Source organism: Dromaius novaehollandiae, chromosome 2, assembly GCF_036370855.1.
Source record: "Dromaius novaehollandiae isolate bDroNov1 chromosome 2, bDroNov1.hap1, whole genome shotgun sequence".
Taxonomy (NCBI): Eukaryota; Metazoa; Chordata; class Aves; order Casuariiformes; family Dromaiidae; genus Dromaius; species Dromaius novaehollandiae.
The window spans coordinates 125,611,286-125,628,403 of record NC_088099.1 but is presented as its reverse complement, the minus strand read 5'-3'; the positions used below and the strand labels follow the sequence as shown (position 1 = coordinate 125,628,403).

Here is a 17,118-nt window from a genome sequence, read left to right as displayed (position 1 = left end):
GAGATTTTATTCAAAGTCCTCACTTTTTAAAATTTTTAATAAAGAACCTTGAGAGTTACCTTCAGGAATTTGGGGGATCTGTCTTTTATATATATATATGTGTGTGTGTGTGTATGTATATATGTATATAGTATGGAAATGGAAAATGTAACTCAGAAACTGGATTGTGGAGATCAGGGAGCTTTTTGAAAGCACAGATACTGATTCTTTCTGTACCTATTAATTATATTGTTTCTGTCATATTTCAAAAGCTTCTTTTTCTCCTCCTGAATTCTCTGGATACTCATTCTACTCCTCTTGATGCTTACCAGTAAAATTCCTTCAGTTTCCAAAGGTATAGAGGTAGGCCCTTTGCAGACATAACAGTGTGTTATTTAGAATATCCATTAATAATATACAGATAATATCGCACTAGCTGAAAATCCAACAAAGCAAGTCTTTTGCGTTTGCTATGTTCATTATCCTTATTTACCTTCCTCCCCTTCCTCATCTAATTCTTGAAGTCCTTCACAAATTACTGTAGGAGGAAGGAGTGGGAAGGGGAAAGGGTCAGAAGTCTCAAAGATATCCAAGTTGTTAGCAGTTTTATGAAAATAAGCTGAGGAAAGGAAAACTGCCATCTGAAAATCCCCAGTGCTGCAACACAAGCTGTAACTCTTTATGGGGCAAAATGACTCTATTTGGGGCAAAGGCAAAGCACAGTCTGGGAAACTTCAGATGGGATGGTATCTTATCAGTTACCAAGAAATCCGACCCTGCGACAGCAAGTTTCGCTAGTCCTGATGCTCACAGAACTGCATTATTAGTTTTCCAGTTCGGTTGTCAGAAGCAGCCTTTTTGTTTCAGCCGAGTACCATGCAGCAGATTACCTTCCTGTAGAACATCAGAAAAATCATTCAGGGACTGTTTTTGCAGCTCTTCAATGTTTGGTTTTTTTTTTTTTTTAATACTGCAGTTACTGGGACTGGGACCAGAGTCTTGTACACAGGAGTATCTGTTAATGCAGTTACTTAGAAATTTCAAATTATGTTTATGGAGTATTAGCAAATTCCAATCCTTCCACAGAGACTGAAGAAATGAGAGTGTTTTGTTGTTTTTGTTTTGTTTTTTTGGAGGGAGTGATTGGTTCAGTGAATAAATTGCAGATTGCTGGGCATTGAGCCATTCGTTGGAAGGGGAGCTCTCTGGTGATGTCAGTGAAGTTCCATATTTATGCAGTAATGTCTCAAGATAATGCCAATACAAAACAGAATGGTGTTTGACATTTAAGAGAAGATACAGACAGGAAAATTTGGAAATGTTAATAAATGTATGTTTGGTAACAATCTTTTTTGATCAAAATATTGATAGTAATTCCATATTGAGCCTATAGAAAATGAACCTTTCAAGTAATGTTCTCCGCAAGCATATATTCTACTATTTTATAGCTTTTTATCACTAAAATTAAATGAGTAAGCTTGATAATTCCCCCAAGTGCTCTCCATGTTTTTATGAAACCTTTCATGAGGAAGAGTACTATGAGAGTACTACACAGAAGAGTACTATGTGCAGTGCAAAGTTTGTGAAGTCCAGGGAACTGCTCTTGGAGTACCGCATTTTTTGCCAGGCTTCCAGCCCTGCAGCTTGTTCTACGCTGGTCGTACGCTTCTCTGCTCTGTTCCTGGCTCGCCAGAGCCAGGATGCAGCAGTGGGGCATGGCTGAACCCTGGGATAGGACTGATGAACTCTGATGTGGGTGATACACATCCCACTGACATCCCATGCCCCAGCCTCATTGCTTCAGATCAGAAGACAGCTGAGGATGTCAGGAGGCTTTCCTTTGTCCTCATGCAGTCTGGTCACTTTAGGCAAAGTTAGGTTAGGAGACTGATATATGGCTTCCAAAGGAGTAAAAGAATATTCTTCTTTATGTATGCCCCCCCCCCCCCCCACACACACACACACAGACACTCAACACAACAAAAATGAAATCAATATCTTGGCAGGAGTGATAGCTGACTGTGACTTTGGACTTCTGCTATACTAACACCAAAATCCAAGCTGTACATTGATTAATTGTAGGTTTTGCACTTCCTTTTCTACAAGCCAGTTGCAGTAACAGACATGGACAAATATAACTCAGGTTAAGTTTCGCTCAAGGTCTTTTGTCTTCTGATCTTGCCAGATATGATATTCTTTGCTAAACAGGTCAGATAGGTCTGAAGACTTCTGCTGTTTTCTTACCTCACGATAACAAGTGTCCTGACTGTTTTTCCTCATTTTTGCATGTTATATGCTTCATTACCATATGGTTGATATATTTGGCTTTGAAATGTCTGCAGCTGGCAGACTGAACAAAAGATTTCTTATTTGCTTCAGTATTCTTACTGTTTTTTGAGAAGAAAGCATTTTACAGGAAGAAATGCACGTACTCGCATGCCCATGAAGGCATTTGTTATTTGAGAGGCACTACACCATTTTATGTGTGTCAGGCAGGCTTTCAGTCAATGCTGACCTCTTTCCATTCCCTGGGTTTTTTTTGTTTTTGTTTCAAAGCAGTTTCTTCTTTCATGGTTCTTGTTTGTAGGAATAAAATTATCCTGTCAGCCATTCAACATTTGGCATGGGACCTGAAGCTTGATAGTTCCAAACTTCTTTTTGAGTAAGTCAGTCTTGCAGCGATACTTGATACAGTTATGTTTAGTCTAAATAAAATATGGTGCAGAACTCTTTTCTCCATTTCTCAAATAACCAATGTGTACACCCTCCTAAAGTTAACAGTGAAGTTGGGGAAGTTAAGACTAGAATGAAGATGAAAGAAGAAAGGACAGCATTTGTGAAGATAATTTAGAGCTGAGGGTTAGGAAAGGGTTATCTGTTGTATCTTATGCATCTATTTTAAAAATAGATAAGTGGTTATCAAAAAATGAGGTTTTCTAAAGGAGAGGAAGTTGAATCTTTTGCTGCTGCACTGAGTCACTGTGTCAAAGAACCCCCTAAAAGCATCAATGTCCAGCAACTGCATACAATAGGACTGGGTTAAAAAGATTTGTACACTCTTTGGAAACATGAAGTTTCAGCTGCTCTACAAATAATAGCTAAACCTTGTCACTCCATGCAACTGTGTGTAATGTTGCCCTTATGGCCATGTCCTTTCTCTGCAGTATGCAAAAACAGAGAAGCACTGCTTAGAAATAAAGGAAGTATATAGCTGCAGGGATGCTGCTTTTGTGTAGTGGTTCCTAGTGCTTCTTTTCTTCTGAGTAGTGTTATAGCAGAGAGCTTACCTGATTTCCCTCCTACATCCAAAAAATAAAAGGGGAGGGACAGTTACATTTGAAGCATGGTAATCTAGCTTTTTGCAGAAATCTTTAAGTGAGTGCAGACAAAGCTACCATAAAAGAAGCATGACCATCAAAACAAAAGCCTCTCTCTCCCTCCCATTCCTGCCTCCCTCCTCCCTGGTCTCTGGTTACAATTCTGTTAAAAAAATCCCAATATGTCAGATACCCCAGCAGATACGGGAATATTGTTCTGAGAATGAAATAGGAATTTCTCAGTGTCTTTGGCGTTATTAATGCGTGTCATCATGTTATTCCATAATAACATCAAAAATAATTAGGCTCCTATGAAAAGAAATTCTGGGCTATATCTGGCTTACAGATACAGCTTTCCAACCGATGCATTGTAGTTTAGCTCTTCTGCTTGCTCTAAGTTAGCATATCTCCACTCATTTCAGTGACTTAATGACAATGCATTCACTTTGGTGCAGCTACCACACCAAAAAAATTGAGTCCCAAGAGGTTTATATACAACGCCAACATTAACTTTGTTGCAGGAAAGGAAAAGACACAAAACTTAGCTGGAAGTGCACTGTGCACAAGCAAAGAGATCTGCATCCAAAAGCATTACCAGTTTGTACTTTCTTACTCCTTATGCTCTGCTTGTGCAGAAAAGAACTCTGTTCCACCCCCTACCTACCTCCCACTTCCCAGCTAATATTAAAAGCAGAGACAGCTCTATACAGAAATTGTTATGTTGCTGAGGTCATTGCTTTTATAAAGTACTCACTAGCACTTCATAAGTGCTAGTGTAAAATGAAGTTGTTTAGATTACTGTTGAATACAGATCGCACAAAATCCACACACTTTTTTTTTTTTTTTTTTTTGCTTTCTACTCCATTCCTTCTCTAATTTCTCCAAATTCTGATGAGGCATCTCCTTTGCTTCCTGCATACCTGGTAAATTGTAAATTCTTTCCACCCCACAGGGAAGACCATCTAGCTTTCTGTTCCTGTTCTATAAGATCATCTCTCTTTTTGGTGCTCTAAATGTTGGTGTTTTTTTCCTCTCATCCAGGTACTGCTATGTGGATATTTGTTAGCAATGACTGATGTGGAATCTACATATGCAGATTTTATTGCTTCAGGAAGAACTGGTAGAAGAAATGCACTACATGACATACTTGTGTCCTCTACTGGTGGGAACTCCAGTGAACTAGCCTTAAAGTTATCAGAGCTTGATATAAACAAGGCAGGTGAGTACATTTTGCTTTTATTATTATAATTTAAAGCTGCAATGAAAAAGTAGTACATAAAACATGGCTTATGTGCATGCATTATTCCCTTCTCCCTCACCAGCAAGACTCAAATGTTTTATCTGCTATTGTGAGATCAGCTGGGGTTGCCTGCAGTACGAAGTCCAGATTTCTGAAATAGGAAGGATAGTTATTTGCAAGTATAGCATATTATTAAAATAAGAGAAGACTTTATACAGTGAGTGGTTGGTGGTAGGGTACATGTAAGAATAAATCTTATGGAAAATCAAATGTAAGAAACAAAAAGAACTAGTTTGGAAGGCATTTATTAAGACAGACGCAACTTTTCTTGATAATCTTTAATGGAAGCTCTCTGTTTTGAAGTTTGCAGGAGAGACAGTGTCTCTGCCTAAAAGGTTATTGTAAAGGTTAATTTTGTTTTCAGCTGCCAGAGGACACTGCAATAGCACTGCATTAGTACTTGTTTTACTTGGCTCTTTGTTTCCAGTTGAATTGCCTCTTTCCCCTTTCACTTGGTACTTTGCCCTTCTTTTAAAGTGATCAGCACTAATACACTCCTAACTCTTACTCTGTGTCTAAGATTACCAAAATTTTAACACGTCGTGCAACTTCAGTTGGCAGGAGGGAGAGACAGCATATGGTGAAGAGCCTTACACTAAATAAAAATAGTTATACAGTAGGTATTATTGTAGGTATTATTCGAAATGCATAGTGCCACTCTCCTTCTTGCTTCTCAGTCTCACATTTACACTTATCAAAGCAGTGTTTGATCTTGAATACTTAGAATATGTACACTATCCCTACTTTTCAATTAAGCTGTTGGAATAATTATAAGACAGAGCTATATTCTCCTGTGAGCCATGAGAAGAGTGTGACTTAGTGCCTGTAGTATGTCAGTACAAATTTTGTTCGTGCCCTTAGCTCTGTAGTGATGAGAATGATTAAAATAGTGATTAGCCTAAGTTTGAATACATAATTCAGGAATCTATTTAGTTTGTCCCTTTCGCTGCTTAGGTAACTGTTAATCATTGCAGAAGAGTATTCAAAGTGGCTTATAAAGTTATGCAAGCATACCTTTTGGTAAGTTATGCAGTTTGAATTAGATACAATGAAATACTCTTCAATTTTATATTATTAGTACACTTGGGTGCCAGGCAAAAGCCTCCAAAACACAAATATTTGAAATGTGTTGCATTATCATTAGCATAAATATTGCTATATTGCCCCATCCTGCCCTTTCAAATCTAAGAGACGATAAAAAAAAAATTATATCCCGAATTCTAGTTCAGAGTGCCGGTGCTTGCAGGATGTAGATATGCCTCACACCTGGCAGTCAAGAAGAACACACATGTTTGGGGGGTTATGTGTTTGGGGTCCTATATTTCATGCAAGGTATATGTCAAACAATTTACGATGATAAGTACCATTACTACCTACTTATACAAATATAGAGACTAAGTTTGGGGATTTTTCATTATTTATTTATTTTTATTATAGCTATACTTGTTTTCTTGCAAAAATGCAAGTGCAGTTGCTTTCAACTGCATGGAGTAATGGCAGTGTAACATAATGCAGATGAAACAAATCCTGCCTGCAAATACATGCCCTATAAAAAAGAGGAACAGCTTCAGCAACAGGCACAGTGAGACCTTGTAGAAAGACCATATGTTTTCTGTCATGCACTATTTGATACCTGAAGGAAATGAGTGCTGGTTAATCCCCACCTTGATAAGCCACCTATGGATAATCATGAGGTGACTGCGTAATTATGTATAATGTGTATAATGACTACAATATTCTCCCTTCAGAACAACCGCTCTGCTTTTCTTGGTCCAGAATAAGCAAGTAACTTTCCAATGTTCAAAGAATGGACGTACTTATCGAACACTGTACGTCAAAGTGTAGGCTCCAAAATTCTCTGTGGCATTGCAATTTATATAAACTTAGTTCCACTATGTACGTCTGACAAGTAGAAAACCACAGTAGAAATCATGAGGCATCTTTATCCTTAGTAATGAATGAAAGGCAAAGAAAGACTTTAGTAAGGAAATCAGCTCCATCAACTCTCTTTCAAGGTAAACAGTGCAATTCCAAGAAACTTTCCATCCAGATAATTTTACTGGTGATTGTAGCTAAATAATATCAAGTGATAAAGAAAAAGTGCAATGAAGAATGAACACCAGTCTCTGCAAGTCAAATCTCTAGAACAAACTGCCAGTTTTCCAGGTATTTGTGGACATAGCAGAGAACACAAATTCAGTGCAGAAGTTGCAAGGAGGCTTGTAAAATGAGGCTCCTTGTAAAAGCTGAGATGGTCCAACCATGTCCAAAAAACTGGGGATAGTGGAGGTGCTAATGCAGTACAGAACTGGAATGAAGGACTGATTGTTGAAGTTTGTCATTAAAAGTGAATTTAGATCACAGTAGAAATGCTTTAGGTGTAAGCACTGGGAACAGTGGTAGGTATTGAAAAGTCAATAATGTTCTGAGAGGAAAAATTAATTAAGAGTTGCACATTATTAAAACTAATAAAAGGTGTTCCTAGGTTACTAACATAATTGTGTTGTGGCTTACGGTATGTTATTATTTCACTTGGGTTTTTTTAAGTCTGCCTATTGGAATCAAAATGGTGCATAAGAACCACAGCCTTTACTCTTAAGAGCTTAGAGTCATCACGTTTTGAAGGAAAAATAATTCCAGAGTCTGCTTGGGCAATTTTGGGATTCTCAGAACCCAGAAACAAAATTATTTTCTCAAATATGTTTTAAGACCTTTATCAGTAGAAGACAGTTGGTAAGACCAAGGAAGCGTATTATAGATTGAAGACATTTAGACTGGTGAGTGTGTCAGTGAGTTGAGAAGATCTTTGAAGGAATGATATATTAGAACCTTAGTTCTCTTTCTCTAAATCTTGGTGCCCTATATGTAACATTTAGGTTACATATACCTGTACAGCTACCTGTGTAGGCCTCCTGTCCAGATGATTTTTCATTTATACACAAATACCTTGCAAGGTTTTTTTATCTTTTGAATTTCGACTTTTTTAAATAAGAATTTCTTTATGAGATGGTATGAGATGCATTAAAGACTCCCTAGTCATCAGTATGAATGGAGTACAGAGCAGGTAGAGAGGAAATGAAGTATATATCAAATCAAATATCAAATATCAGACTCCACTCATCCATACTTTTGCAATAACAGAACAAATGTGGGCGGTTTTGTAAAAAGTGTTTGGACAAGTCAGGCAAAAGGGATTTCTGTCTAACAGGAATTCGCATGTAGATCCATCCTGTTGGAATTGTTTGTCTGTGGGAGATAATGCTGAGAGACAAGGAGAATCTCAAGAGTTGATTTGATAAAATTCAGGTTTTCTGAGAAAGTGACTGGCAAAAGATTTTTATTTTTAAGTTAATCCATAATGAATAGAACAAACCTCACTGTTAGTAAGGTAATATTTCATACAACTTCTCATTAGGTTGAATTTAATAATTACCAATACTTGAAGCATTTTACATAAAATGCAGCTACCAAGTCTGAGCTTTTTGTAATAGAACTTCTTTCCATTAGCTGCAGTTTCATGTATGTAGAAAAGAGAAAGCATTTATGGTGTTTCTTTTAATAAACAGAAATAAAGCTGTAAATATACAGTTCAGTTTGACATAGGGAAATGATAAATATCTATATTAAGGTCTTCTTTCATCCTAAAGACCTGGTTTCCAATAATGGAGTCACCTACAAAATAAGACAGAGATTAAAGTTAAGAGGCACCATTACCTCTGCTTTGACTTCTTCACAACTTAGTCCGTAGCATAGTCCTCTCAAAACTCCTGTCTTAAGCCAGTTCAATTCAAATGATTCCGAATCCTCCTAAGATACAAGATAGGTCTCATCTCTTACTCAACATTATTCCTTACTGTTATGTACCAATAGCTAATTACTGCAATGTTCAGGGATTTCTGTCTCATTTCCACTTATCTTCAGCTTCCAGCCGTCTGAACATGTTAGGTCTTGAATCATTAGGCAGAAGGTATGATACAGTTACTTTGTATGTAGGTACTTACAGACCATTATCAAGTCACCTCTTATGCTTCTTTAGACAGTCCTTAGGAGTTGTCTACTCACTTTTTTCACTATAAAACATTTTCCATTCCTCAGATCATTTTGTGGCTTGCAGTGAGACAGCTAGACTGAAGGCCTTGATGGAGTATGATACTAAAAATGAACACACACAGTGTGGATCTGTTGAAGTTGCATCTCTCTTCAGTAAACTGTTCAGATTTGGGTTTTCTCCTATATTGTCATAGTAACATAGTAAATAAATATGCAAAAATACCCTATTACATCTGGAAACTTCTTTAGGTGTTATTTGAAATGATAGTGGGAGATGCAGCTAGGAATTTGATTTTGAAGGTGTCTTTTAAGATACAAAATATCTGTATTTCAGTAGTGAAAGGTTTTATATTTAATTAAAGATTTTGGTTTCACTTCATTTTCTTTTTGTCAGACTGATGGATGAATCTCTCTGTTCTGGAGTGGTCACTCATCTTTTTCTTGTATCTTTGTAGAAGGAGAAGGAGATGCACAAAGAAATCCAAGTGAGCAAACTGGGGAAACCCAAGGGGAGGCGGCAAAGCAAGAAAGCTGACATCCGACTTTGACCGACTGGAACAGCTGCTGGATGTTTTCAGAGTATAAGAACATGCTGGAACAAATCTGTTTCCCTGAGAAAGCCTATGGAAAAGAAAGTGCATGTGTCTTCATTGCTGGAACCCACTCAACACAATGTTAAAAATGGGGGTACAAGCTGTGGCAGAAGACAGAATTTTCTCTACCTCTGTCATTAGCAATGGTTGAACGTGTATTGATTTTTGGGATAGCATCATCAGATGGATCCCTTCACAATGACTACTTGATGGGAACACTTTTAGAAAGTAGAACAAACAGGTAAATCTTGTAGCAAATGGCCTTTGAAACGTCAGAGGATCAGATTGTGTATCTTAAGCAAAGGCTTGTGTGATCCTCAGAGTTTAAAATTCTCTGGCCAAAGTGTTCACCCATTAAAGGAACTGTAAAGAAAGCACTGTTTTTAGAACTCTGCATCTGTGTTTTACAGCTCTGTTATTTACAATGGTTTTTGTATTGTACAATTTAGATGCTCCACACTGCCCCTTCTCAACTGCTTATGAGGAATATTTCTGTTACTGTGAATTTTTCTACCACTCGTTTTGAAAGGGCTGTTTTTTGCATAATGTGGTGATGTGTTCATGATAGATTTAAAATGTCAACAGCTAAATTAATTATGCCTAAACATAAATGACTCAGCAAAACTCTAATTTGTTACTAGATGAGCCTTCAAAATGATTCATTAATGTGAATATTTTGGTGTGTTTTGTGTCCTTGGTACAGTTTTGCCACTTGCCTGTAGTTAGTTGCATATCAAAGAGTTAAACTGAATCTTTTGCATTATTCTTCCTTTTTTTCCCTAATTTTACTCCCAATTTATTAATCTTTCTCCAAACTATTTTTTTAAAATGGTAGTCCAATTATTTTATTATTATAGTAGTTTTAAGAATAAATTTATAACCTTATATGGCTTAAAATTCAAACAAATTCCATGGTGCTAGAGATTTTTCTGGTTCACATTGTTAAAAATGGGCCTTGTTTACACATGAGAAAATAACCAGCATAGTTATTGCCAAACATCTATTTTGGAATGATTTTTAGATTGCAGAGTAGTTCAACTAGTGGATCATGGCCTGGATCCAGCCATTGGGACTCTTTGCTCTATTCCTTGCCTTTGCCTCTGTTGATCAGGCTGTTGAGTTTGAGGCACAGCCAGCAGCTGGTTACTGATACACCATGCACAACCAAGTACCAAGTGCTAGAAGCTACCACAGCAACCTTGTGGCTAGGATGGGGACAGAGAAGTGAGAGACTTAGCATCTAGCACCCAAAAGACTGGATTTTTCCCATTCCAGCTATTCTGAAATGACAGTCCAAACTGGACACTCACTGAAGTACCAAGAGAGCTTGTCCATCCAGAGGATTACCTAAAACACCTATAAACGAATAACCTATTCTGCAGTAGCTATGCTGGTTGACTTCTCCCCTCCTTCTCCTGTGTAGATGAGGCCCAACATGAGGGTGAATACTGCAAAATGGGGCAGGCATGCCTCTCCATGACTAAGGTGAGTATAGAGTGACTGACGAATAAACCGTGGCAATCACATAAGCACCAATCGGAGTCAGAAGATTTTCTTTGTATTAAGAGGAGGTGATGTCACTTTCTTTATATATATTATATATATTATATATATTTTTCTGTTGGTGGTGGTTTCAAATGTTATGCACTTTTTAATGTTTGTAAACTTTTACTAATCAATAGTGTGATTGCTTCCTAAATAGATTAACCATCGGTTAACAAAACATCTTTATGGCCACAGTTGTTTCTACCATATGTATCATAGTACTTGTCACTTGGAATTCTTTTGTGAGATGTGTTTAAAAAGAAACAAAACCAAACAAACCTCTGATCAGTATTATGAGCTCATTCATTAGTGTTAATAAATAACAAACCAGCAGTATGCTTGTGGTTCATTAGTGTAATATTAACTCTTTCACCTGTTATTGTTTGGAAATTAAATGCCTTGCTGTCATACTAGCTGACAAATGCCCCATCTTCTTAGTGACAGAAGTAGTCCATTTGCTTTGAAAATACTATTACCCTTAACCTAATTAGTTGTTCATTTGTTTCTTCTGGTGTTCCTTTCAAAGTTAACTTTTTTTTTTCATTGCTCCTTAATCAGTCCTTCAAATTAATCAAAAACTGTTTTCTGCTTTGTATGGGACTAGTTAATTTCATTTTAGCACTAACATCATGAAGAAATAAGATTCTAGGGCCTTTATATAGTGTTACTTTACTGACAATTCACAAAACACCATCACTAAAGAGTAGCAGCAAAAAGTAATAATGGAATAAGTAATTACAGCACATTAAAGGTTTGGTTTTCCTTATTTTCCTTCAATGCTTTTCTTCCTTCAATACATTTTCTTTCTTCCTAAGTCTTCTGTGTTGTGAAATAAAATACATTTGAACCTTTCACCTCTATTTCATAGTTGTTTCTTCCCTCTATTTCTCTTCTTGTTTTCTTTTGTTTTTAAAGCAAACACAGAGACCTTTGTGGCTTTTTGAAGTGTGCCTCCTTGATGGAAAAAAGCACTATTATTTAGTAGAGTAAAAGGCTATTTATGTTTCTCCTTCCCCAAAAGTATGTGAATGCTTATTTCATCACTTGGACTCTGCTCACTCTCTCTGGGGTATTTCTCTAGCGTCTATAAGCAGGCCTAGCTTTACCTGAAACAGTTCGAATAAAAACTACATACAAACAGCAATGTGGAGAGATGTATGGCCATCATAACCATATACTTTTGCACAGTTCTAGGGAATGTTCTTAGCCATTGGAACTCATTTGTGTATGCCCTTGAATTATTTAAGCATGCTCTGTGGCATGTATTTGGCCCTTGCCAGCTAAAATTTTCAGGGCTAGGGACTATTCATAGACTGCAGAAGATTCTCAGGCAGCTAGCCTGTGCTCGTGCAGTTTTGGAGAGGAATTTTGATTCTATAGATTCCCCATCCCCATATAGACATTCCCTATCCACATCCATGAACAACGAGAACATAGAACTTAATTCTAAGATATTGGCATTTCTCACTTTTACTTATTGCCATTAATGTTGTTGGTGTGCTTCAAAAAGCTTCAATTCTTAAAAGGCATCAGCAAGCACGTATATACATATATTTGATCAAGCTCATGTTAATCCAAAATTTCACCATGACCTTCCATACAGTGATTAAGAAACCAACATCAAAAAGGCAGCATAGCTGCTACTTGTGTCATTTGCAGCTATTTTCCTTGTCATTTTTTTTCTGGGATTCTAAAGTTTCAAGGGAAAGTAGTGTATCTTAGTATAAGTGATGGGTCCCAAGGTGTTAGATTTCATGCAAGGGGCAAATGAAATTATTTTGTGTCTGGGGTGGAGGCAACTACCAAAAGTGGTCAAGCTGGAACTCCTACAGTAGCAACTCCTTCCTTAGCTAAACATAATGAAGAATTCCAGGTGTGCTTAATGTTTATATTTCAGAGATATCAATGAAATTTTACAGAAGAAATACTGAAAGCTGCTGTTGAGAGTGAGCTCAGTAACCTGAACTTTGTCAAGGTTTAATGCCTTACCTCAACAGTACTCCTATGTTAAATTTTTGCCCTGATGTGTTCCATTGTTTTGGTCTGCTTCTCTTCCTGGCTCGTTTGTTTTCTGTCCTCTGTTTTAGTATGTCTCCGTAAAATAATGCCCCAGAAATATATGGAGTACCTTAGTGGATTTTCTATATATTTAACTGATGGAATTCTTTTAGTGGAACGGGTGTTTCTCTTCATCCTTTTGATCACTGCTTCAAAACTCTAAACAGTTGAAAAAGCCAAAGAGCCAGGAGGGGAACATGAAGTCAAGAAGATAGACCAGTGATATCAGGAGGATATCTCTTTGCAATGGTAAGGCATGTGGAGCCCAATGCAGAAAATAAGCTTGCTCTGTGGAATGATGGACAGTAAGGATGGACTGCTCTTACCTGAAAAGAAGAGAAATTGAACAACTTGGATATGTTTCGATTTCAGAACCAACTCCAGATTTTCAGCTGTGTTCTAGAACAGAAGCAGATACAAGTTTGGTGCCCTAACTATTGATATATCGCAAACAAATGAGAATCATCAGGTTCTAATCAAAAAAGAAAAGAATTTCTAGAACATTTTGAATACAGGGTATCTTTGAAAGGGAGAAACTTTTAACAGCTAGGAAAATGACAAATCAAGGTCGTAGCAGGAACCTTCTCATTGTTCTCTGCAGGCTTACAGGCTGAACTTCTCTTTACTGCTTTTTTGTCATGATCAGGGATTCTGTACTCAAAGAGAAAAGAAAAATTAAAGACAGGCATGGTCGATATGGATGTTTAGTACATTTCCACTAACATTTTGTTTATGTTACATACTGTGAATATCTAGCTGTAAGATATGTAAGATCTGGCAGAGCAAATAATGGTCAAACAGAATAGTCTGGAAAAACAAGATGATATGATACTGAATCAGTTCATATTGTTGTATGTAAGTAAGTCTAACTCTGAGTTAACAAAATGTGAACAAATATTAAAAAAAGAATAAAGCTAAACGTAAATACAGTGCAGTGCACACATAGTGCTTCTGAGAAGCATCCTGCTCTTCTGAAAGCAGCACACTTCATATTTTAGCCTCTTACATTGATTCTTACAATATTGGTTGGAACTGCTAATTTTCTGGGAGGGAAATAACGTAAGATTTTTTCACCTCATTACATGTGTGTATATGCAAATGTTCACTTGGCGTTTTCAGGCAGCACATTTATGCTTCAGTACCCTGAGACCAAGTGTTTATAAAAGACCTATGCTAATGACATCTAGCTCATGAGCTCTTTTGTAAGCTTTAGCAAATTAGCTGTCAGTATACTTTTTCAATCCCATTTGCCACTAAGAAATTCTCTGGTGTTGATCCGTAATAGATGATAGCCTGATACAGACTTTACCAAGGCAGTTCCTTTTGAGTGCTACCAAAATGCCTGAGATAAAAGTGCCTGCAAAAATCCACACTATCTTCTTGCATTAGCAAAGACCGATAACGTTGCTTTGTATCTGTTAAGTAATAAACTGATTGTATCAGTGGTTCATCAGTTAATGCTTAAATGGAATTCATTATGAGATGTGCGAAATCTATTTCCATGAAAAAAGAAACCTGTAATCATAAAACAATCAATAGTTTTTAACATACAAAAAGACGAAAGGTAAAATAAAAAAGTAAATCAGCATTAATTTATAGCAAATATTGTCTAATCATCTGAAAGCTGGAAGGGAGATAGTCGTAGGGAGATCAAATCTTTGCCAGGCCAGCAAATCAGTATCAGAGCATCAAACCCAACTGTCATTCAGTTAATAATTACTGTAGTCAGAGTAATGTGCGTGTTAGCTGGTGAGTTGATCCATTCTGCATCTGTGGAGTTGCTTTAGCATGTAAATTAACTCTCATTGCATCCATCAAATACGGATATTGCAAACAGATTCACAGAACCAGTTTTTAAGCATGAACAGGTTCCAAGGCAGAAAAGGAGAAAACAAGAATTTTCACCGTCTAGCCTATTGACAGATGTTTCATTACTAGTGTGCTGCCATTCATATGTCAGTCGTTCCACTAAAAAAAGAACAACACAGGTGTGATTGTGCAAAGAAATTCAGTATCATAATGTGCACATCAGCAAAAATGTTCATTTATCTTAACAGTGCTCTGTTATTACTTGGGACCCTAAATGGCAAGTATCTGCCTTTATGGGAGTCTGTTTTAGCATTTATTTTCAGTGGGGTTTCAGTGTGTTTCCTACTAGTTCTGTCAGCTCACTTGCCTGTAAAATGATTTCTGCTGTCTACATTCTTTTCTGTTTCAGTTCTTTAATTTGCTGGCTATTGAAGTAAAAACATGTACTTTGGAAGTTAACAGCTCATGTGCAGTAATGTTATCCATCTGCTGCTTTAATACATATGGATAGAACAGAACACATCTGAGTCACTGCAGTCAGGAATTACTCAGAAATATTCTGGGACCCCCATCTCTGGCAGACATCCAGTAACCACTCCTGGATGAAGCCATGCGAGGCTGTTGGGTGAATGGTGTTGTAGCTAAAGACAAATAGGGAAGAACAAGAATATGGGTACATTGAGGGGAGGGGCACCGGGGGAAGAAGTATTGGTGTAATTTAAAGACAGTCAAGTCCAGCTTGGGGTTTTATACAGGTAGCCGGAAAACAATAATCTCAGTGAAATGTGACTACTACATTAGATTTGACTAGCTCATAAAATCTCTTGCATTTCAAGAAGTTTGACCATAATTCATACAACATACCACAACATATATTTGGAAATCTTTTTCAACCTAATGATGTCTCCTCAACAAGAATGGCATACACTTGGTCAAAATACATGTTGATTGAAAAGTACAATAGAAAGCAGCAGTAGTCAATCTGACTGTGCAGCCATGAAAAAAGTGTCACGCCTACATGTCTCCCTCACATGCAGCATCTTCAGGTAGCGCTTACAGCTGGGTAACACACTGAATTTTAACCTCTTGCTAGAACAGGAATTTTCAAGGGACCCTATCAAATAGATCTGAACCTCTGGCAATAAATATTACATCACCAGGCAGGACTGATCATATTTTATCATTAATTATAAATGATAAATTAATCTTATTAATTATCAATAACTAATTATTTCTTCCTGTGCCATGTTCAAATGGCATGTTCACTTACTATTCACTCTAAAATATGCTTTTGAATGTCCACGTGTTAATAAGTATTACCACTGCTTTAGATAGGCTGTACTGTAATAGGATGTTTTGTAAGTTGTAACGTTCCATAGATCTGTACAAATTTTATGTCTATATGTCTCCATTTAAACTGAAAATAGATATTTTCCAGCTTAACATAACAGACCAAATGAGGGTACACTGTACAATAATAATGTGATATGTAGCTTTTCACACTCATTATTAATCCTGGAAGTTACAAGTGCAAATAAGACACAACATACACATTTCAATAAGATCTCTATTTCCACAGCCTCATCTTTGATCCTGCAATGCAGTCAAAATGTAGACTGTGTAAAATCTCATTATAGTCATCATTTCCCTAGCAACAGACTGATATTCTCAATACATTATAAAGTATACTTCAGAGAAGAGTGCATGCTGTAAGGGAAAAGGATGGATCAGATGACTTAATAAGTCTTTTTCATGTATAATTCTTCTCATCCAAGGAAAGAATTCTGAATTGTCTCCAGACACAAACATGCTTGTTTGGAAGTGCAAACACCAATGTTATATAGTAATAATGATCCTACAGAAATTGCTACCAGTGTGTCTTTGTTATGGAACAAGCAAAAAGGCAAGCACCCCAGAAAGTAACTGATAAACAGCATACGGGCACCTCCTGGTGGCTCTGAGTAGTATTTTAACGAAGAGGATTAGAAGCGAAACCAACCTGGAGAAACCAGGTGCAAACACCCATGTTGGATCTGGGGAGATTAACGTGTCGAGGAAATTCTTTGGAAATCATGCGAGCAAAGTATTGTAAATTCATCTTCTACATGACTGAATTACAAACTTATTTTTTGTCCTGAATACCTTAAAACACATGTTCTGTTTCAGAGTTTTCCCAGTATCTGCAACTATATCCCACAGAGAAAATCTCCATAACTCCTGAAAATAATACTGGGATTTTCAAGTAGGCCTTGCAACGAATTCTGGTAGAGGAACTGACATCAGAAATACATCATTTTCTCGTCTTCACAAAAATTCTGATTACCAAAGGCCAGCTCACAGAATCCAAGCCTGGATTCACAAATCTGACAGCGCAGTCGGAACGGTGTCTGTAAGAGTGCCTTCCTGCTTTTCAGCTCTTTTTTGTGTGATCTTTACCAATCTGAATATTTCGATTGGGATTTAAATT

The 17,118-nt window shown here is 37.0% G+C and overlaps 1 protein-coding gene across 5 annotated transcripts in view; it reads left to right on the top strand.

The window, feature by feature from the left end:
- PKIA (cAMP-dependent protein kinase inhibitor alpha) overlaps positions 1-11,638 on the top strand; it is a 45,267-nt gene extending 33,629 nt beyond the window's left edge. For all 5 annotated transcript variants that reach the window (XM_064507373.1, XM_026109395.2, XM_026109399.2 and 2 more), the window contains 2 exons: positions 4,338-4,515; positions 9,102-11,638. In XM_064507373.1, coding sequence (XP_064363443.1) covers positions 4,338-4,515; positions 9,102-9,181 — 258 coding nt within the window. In that variant the 3' untranslated portion in view covers positions 9,182-11,638. The remainder of the gene's footprint in view (positions 1-4,337; positions 4,516-9,101) is intronic.
- Positions 11,639-17,118: the final 5,480 nt, after the last annotated feature.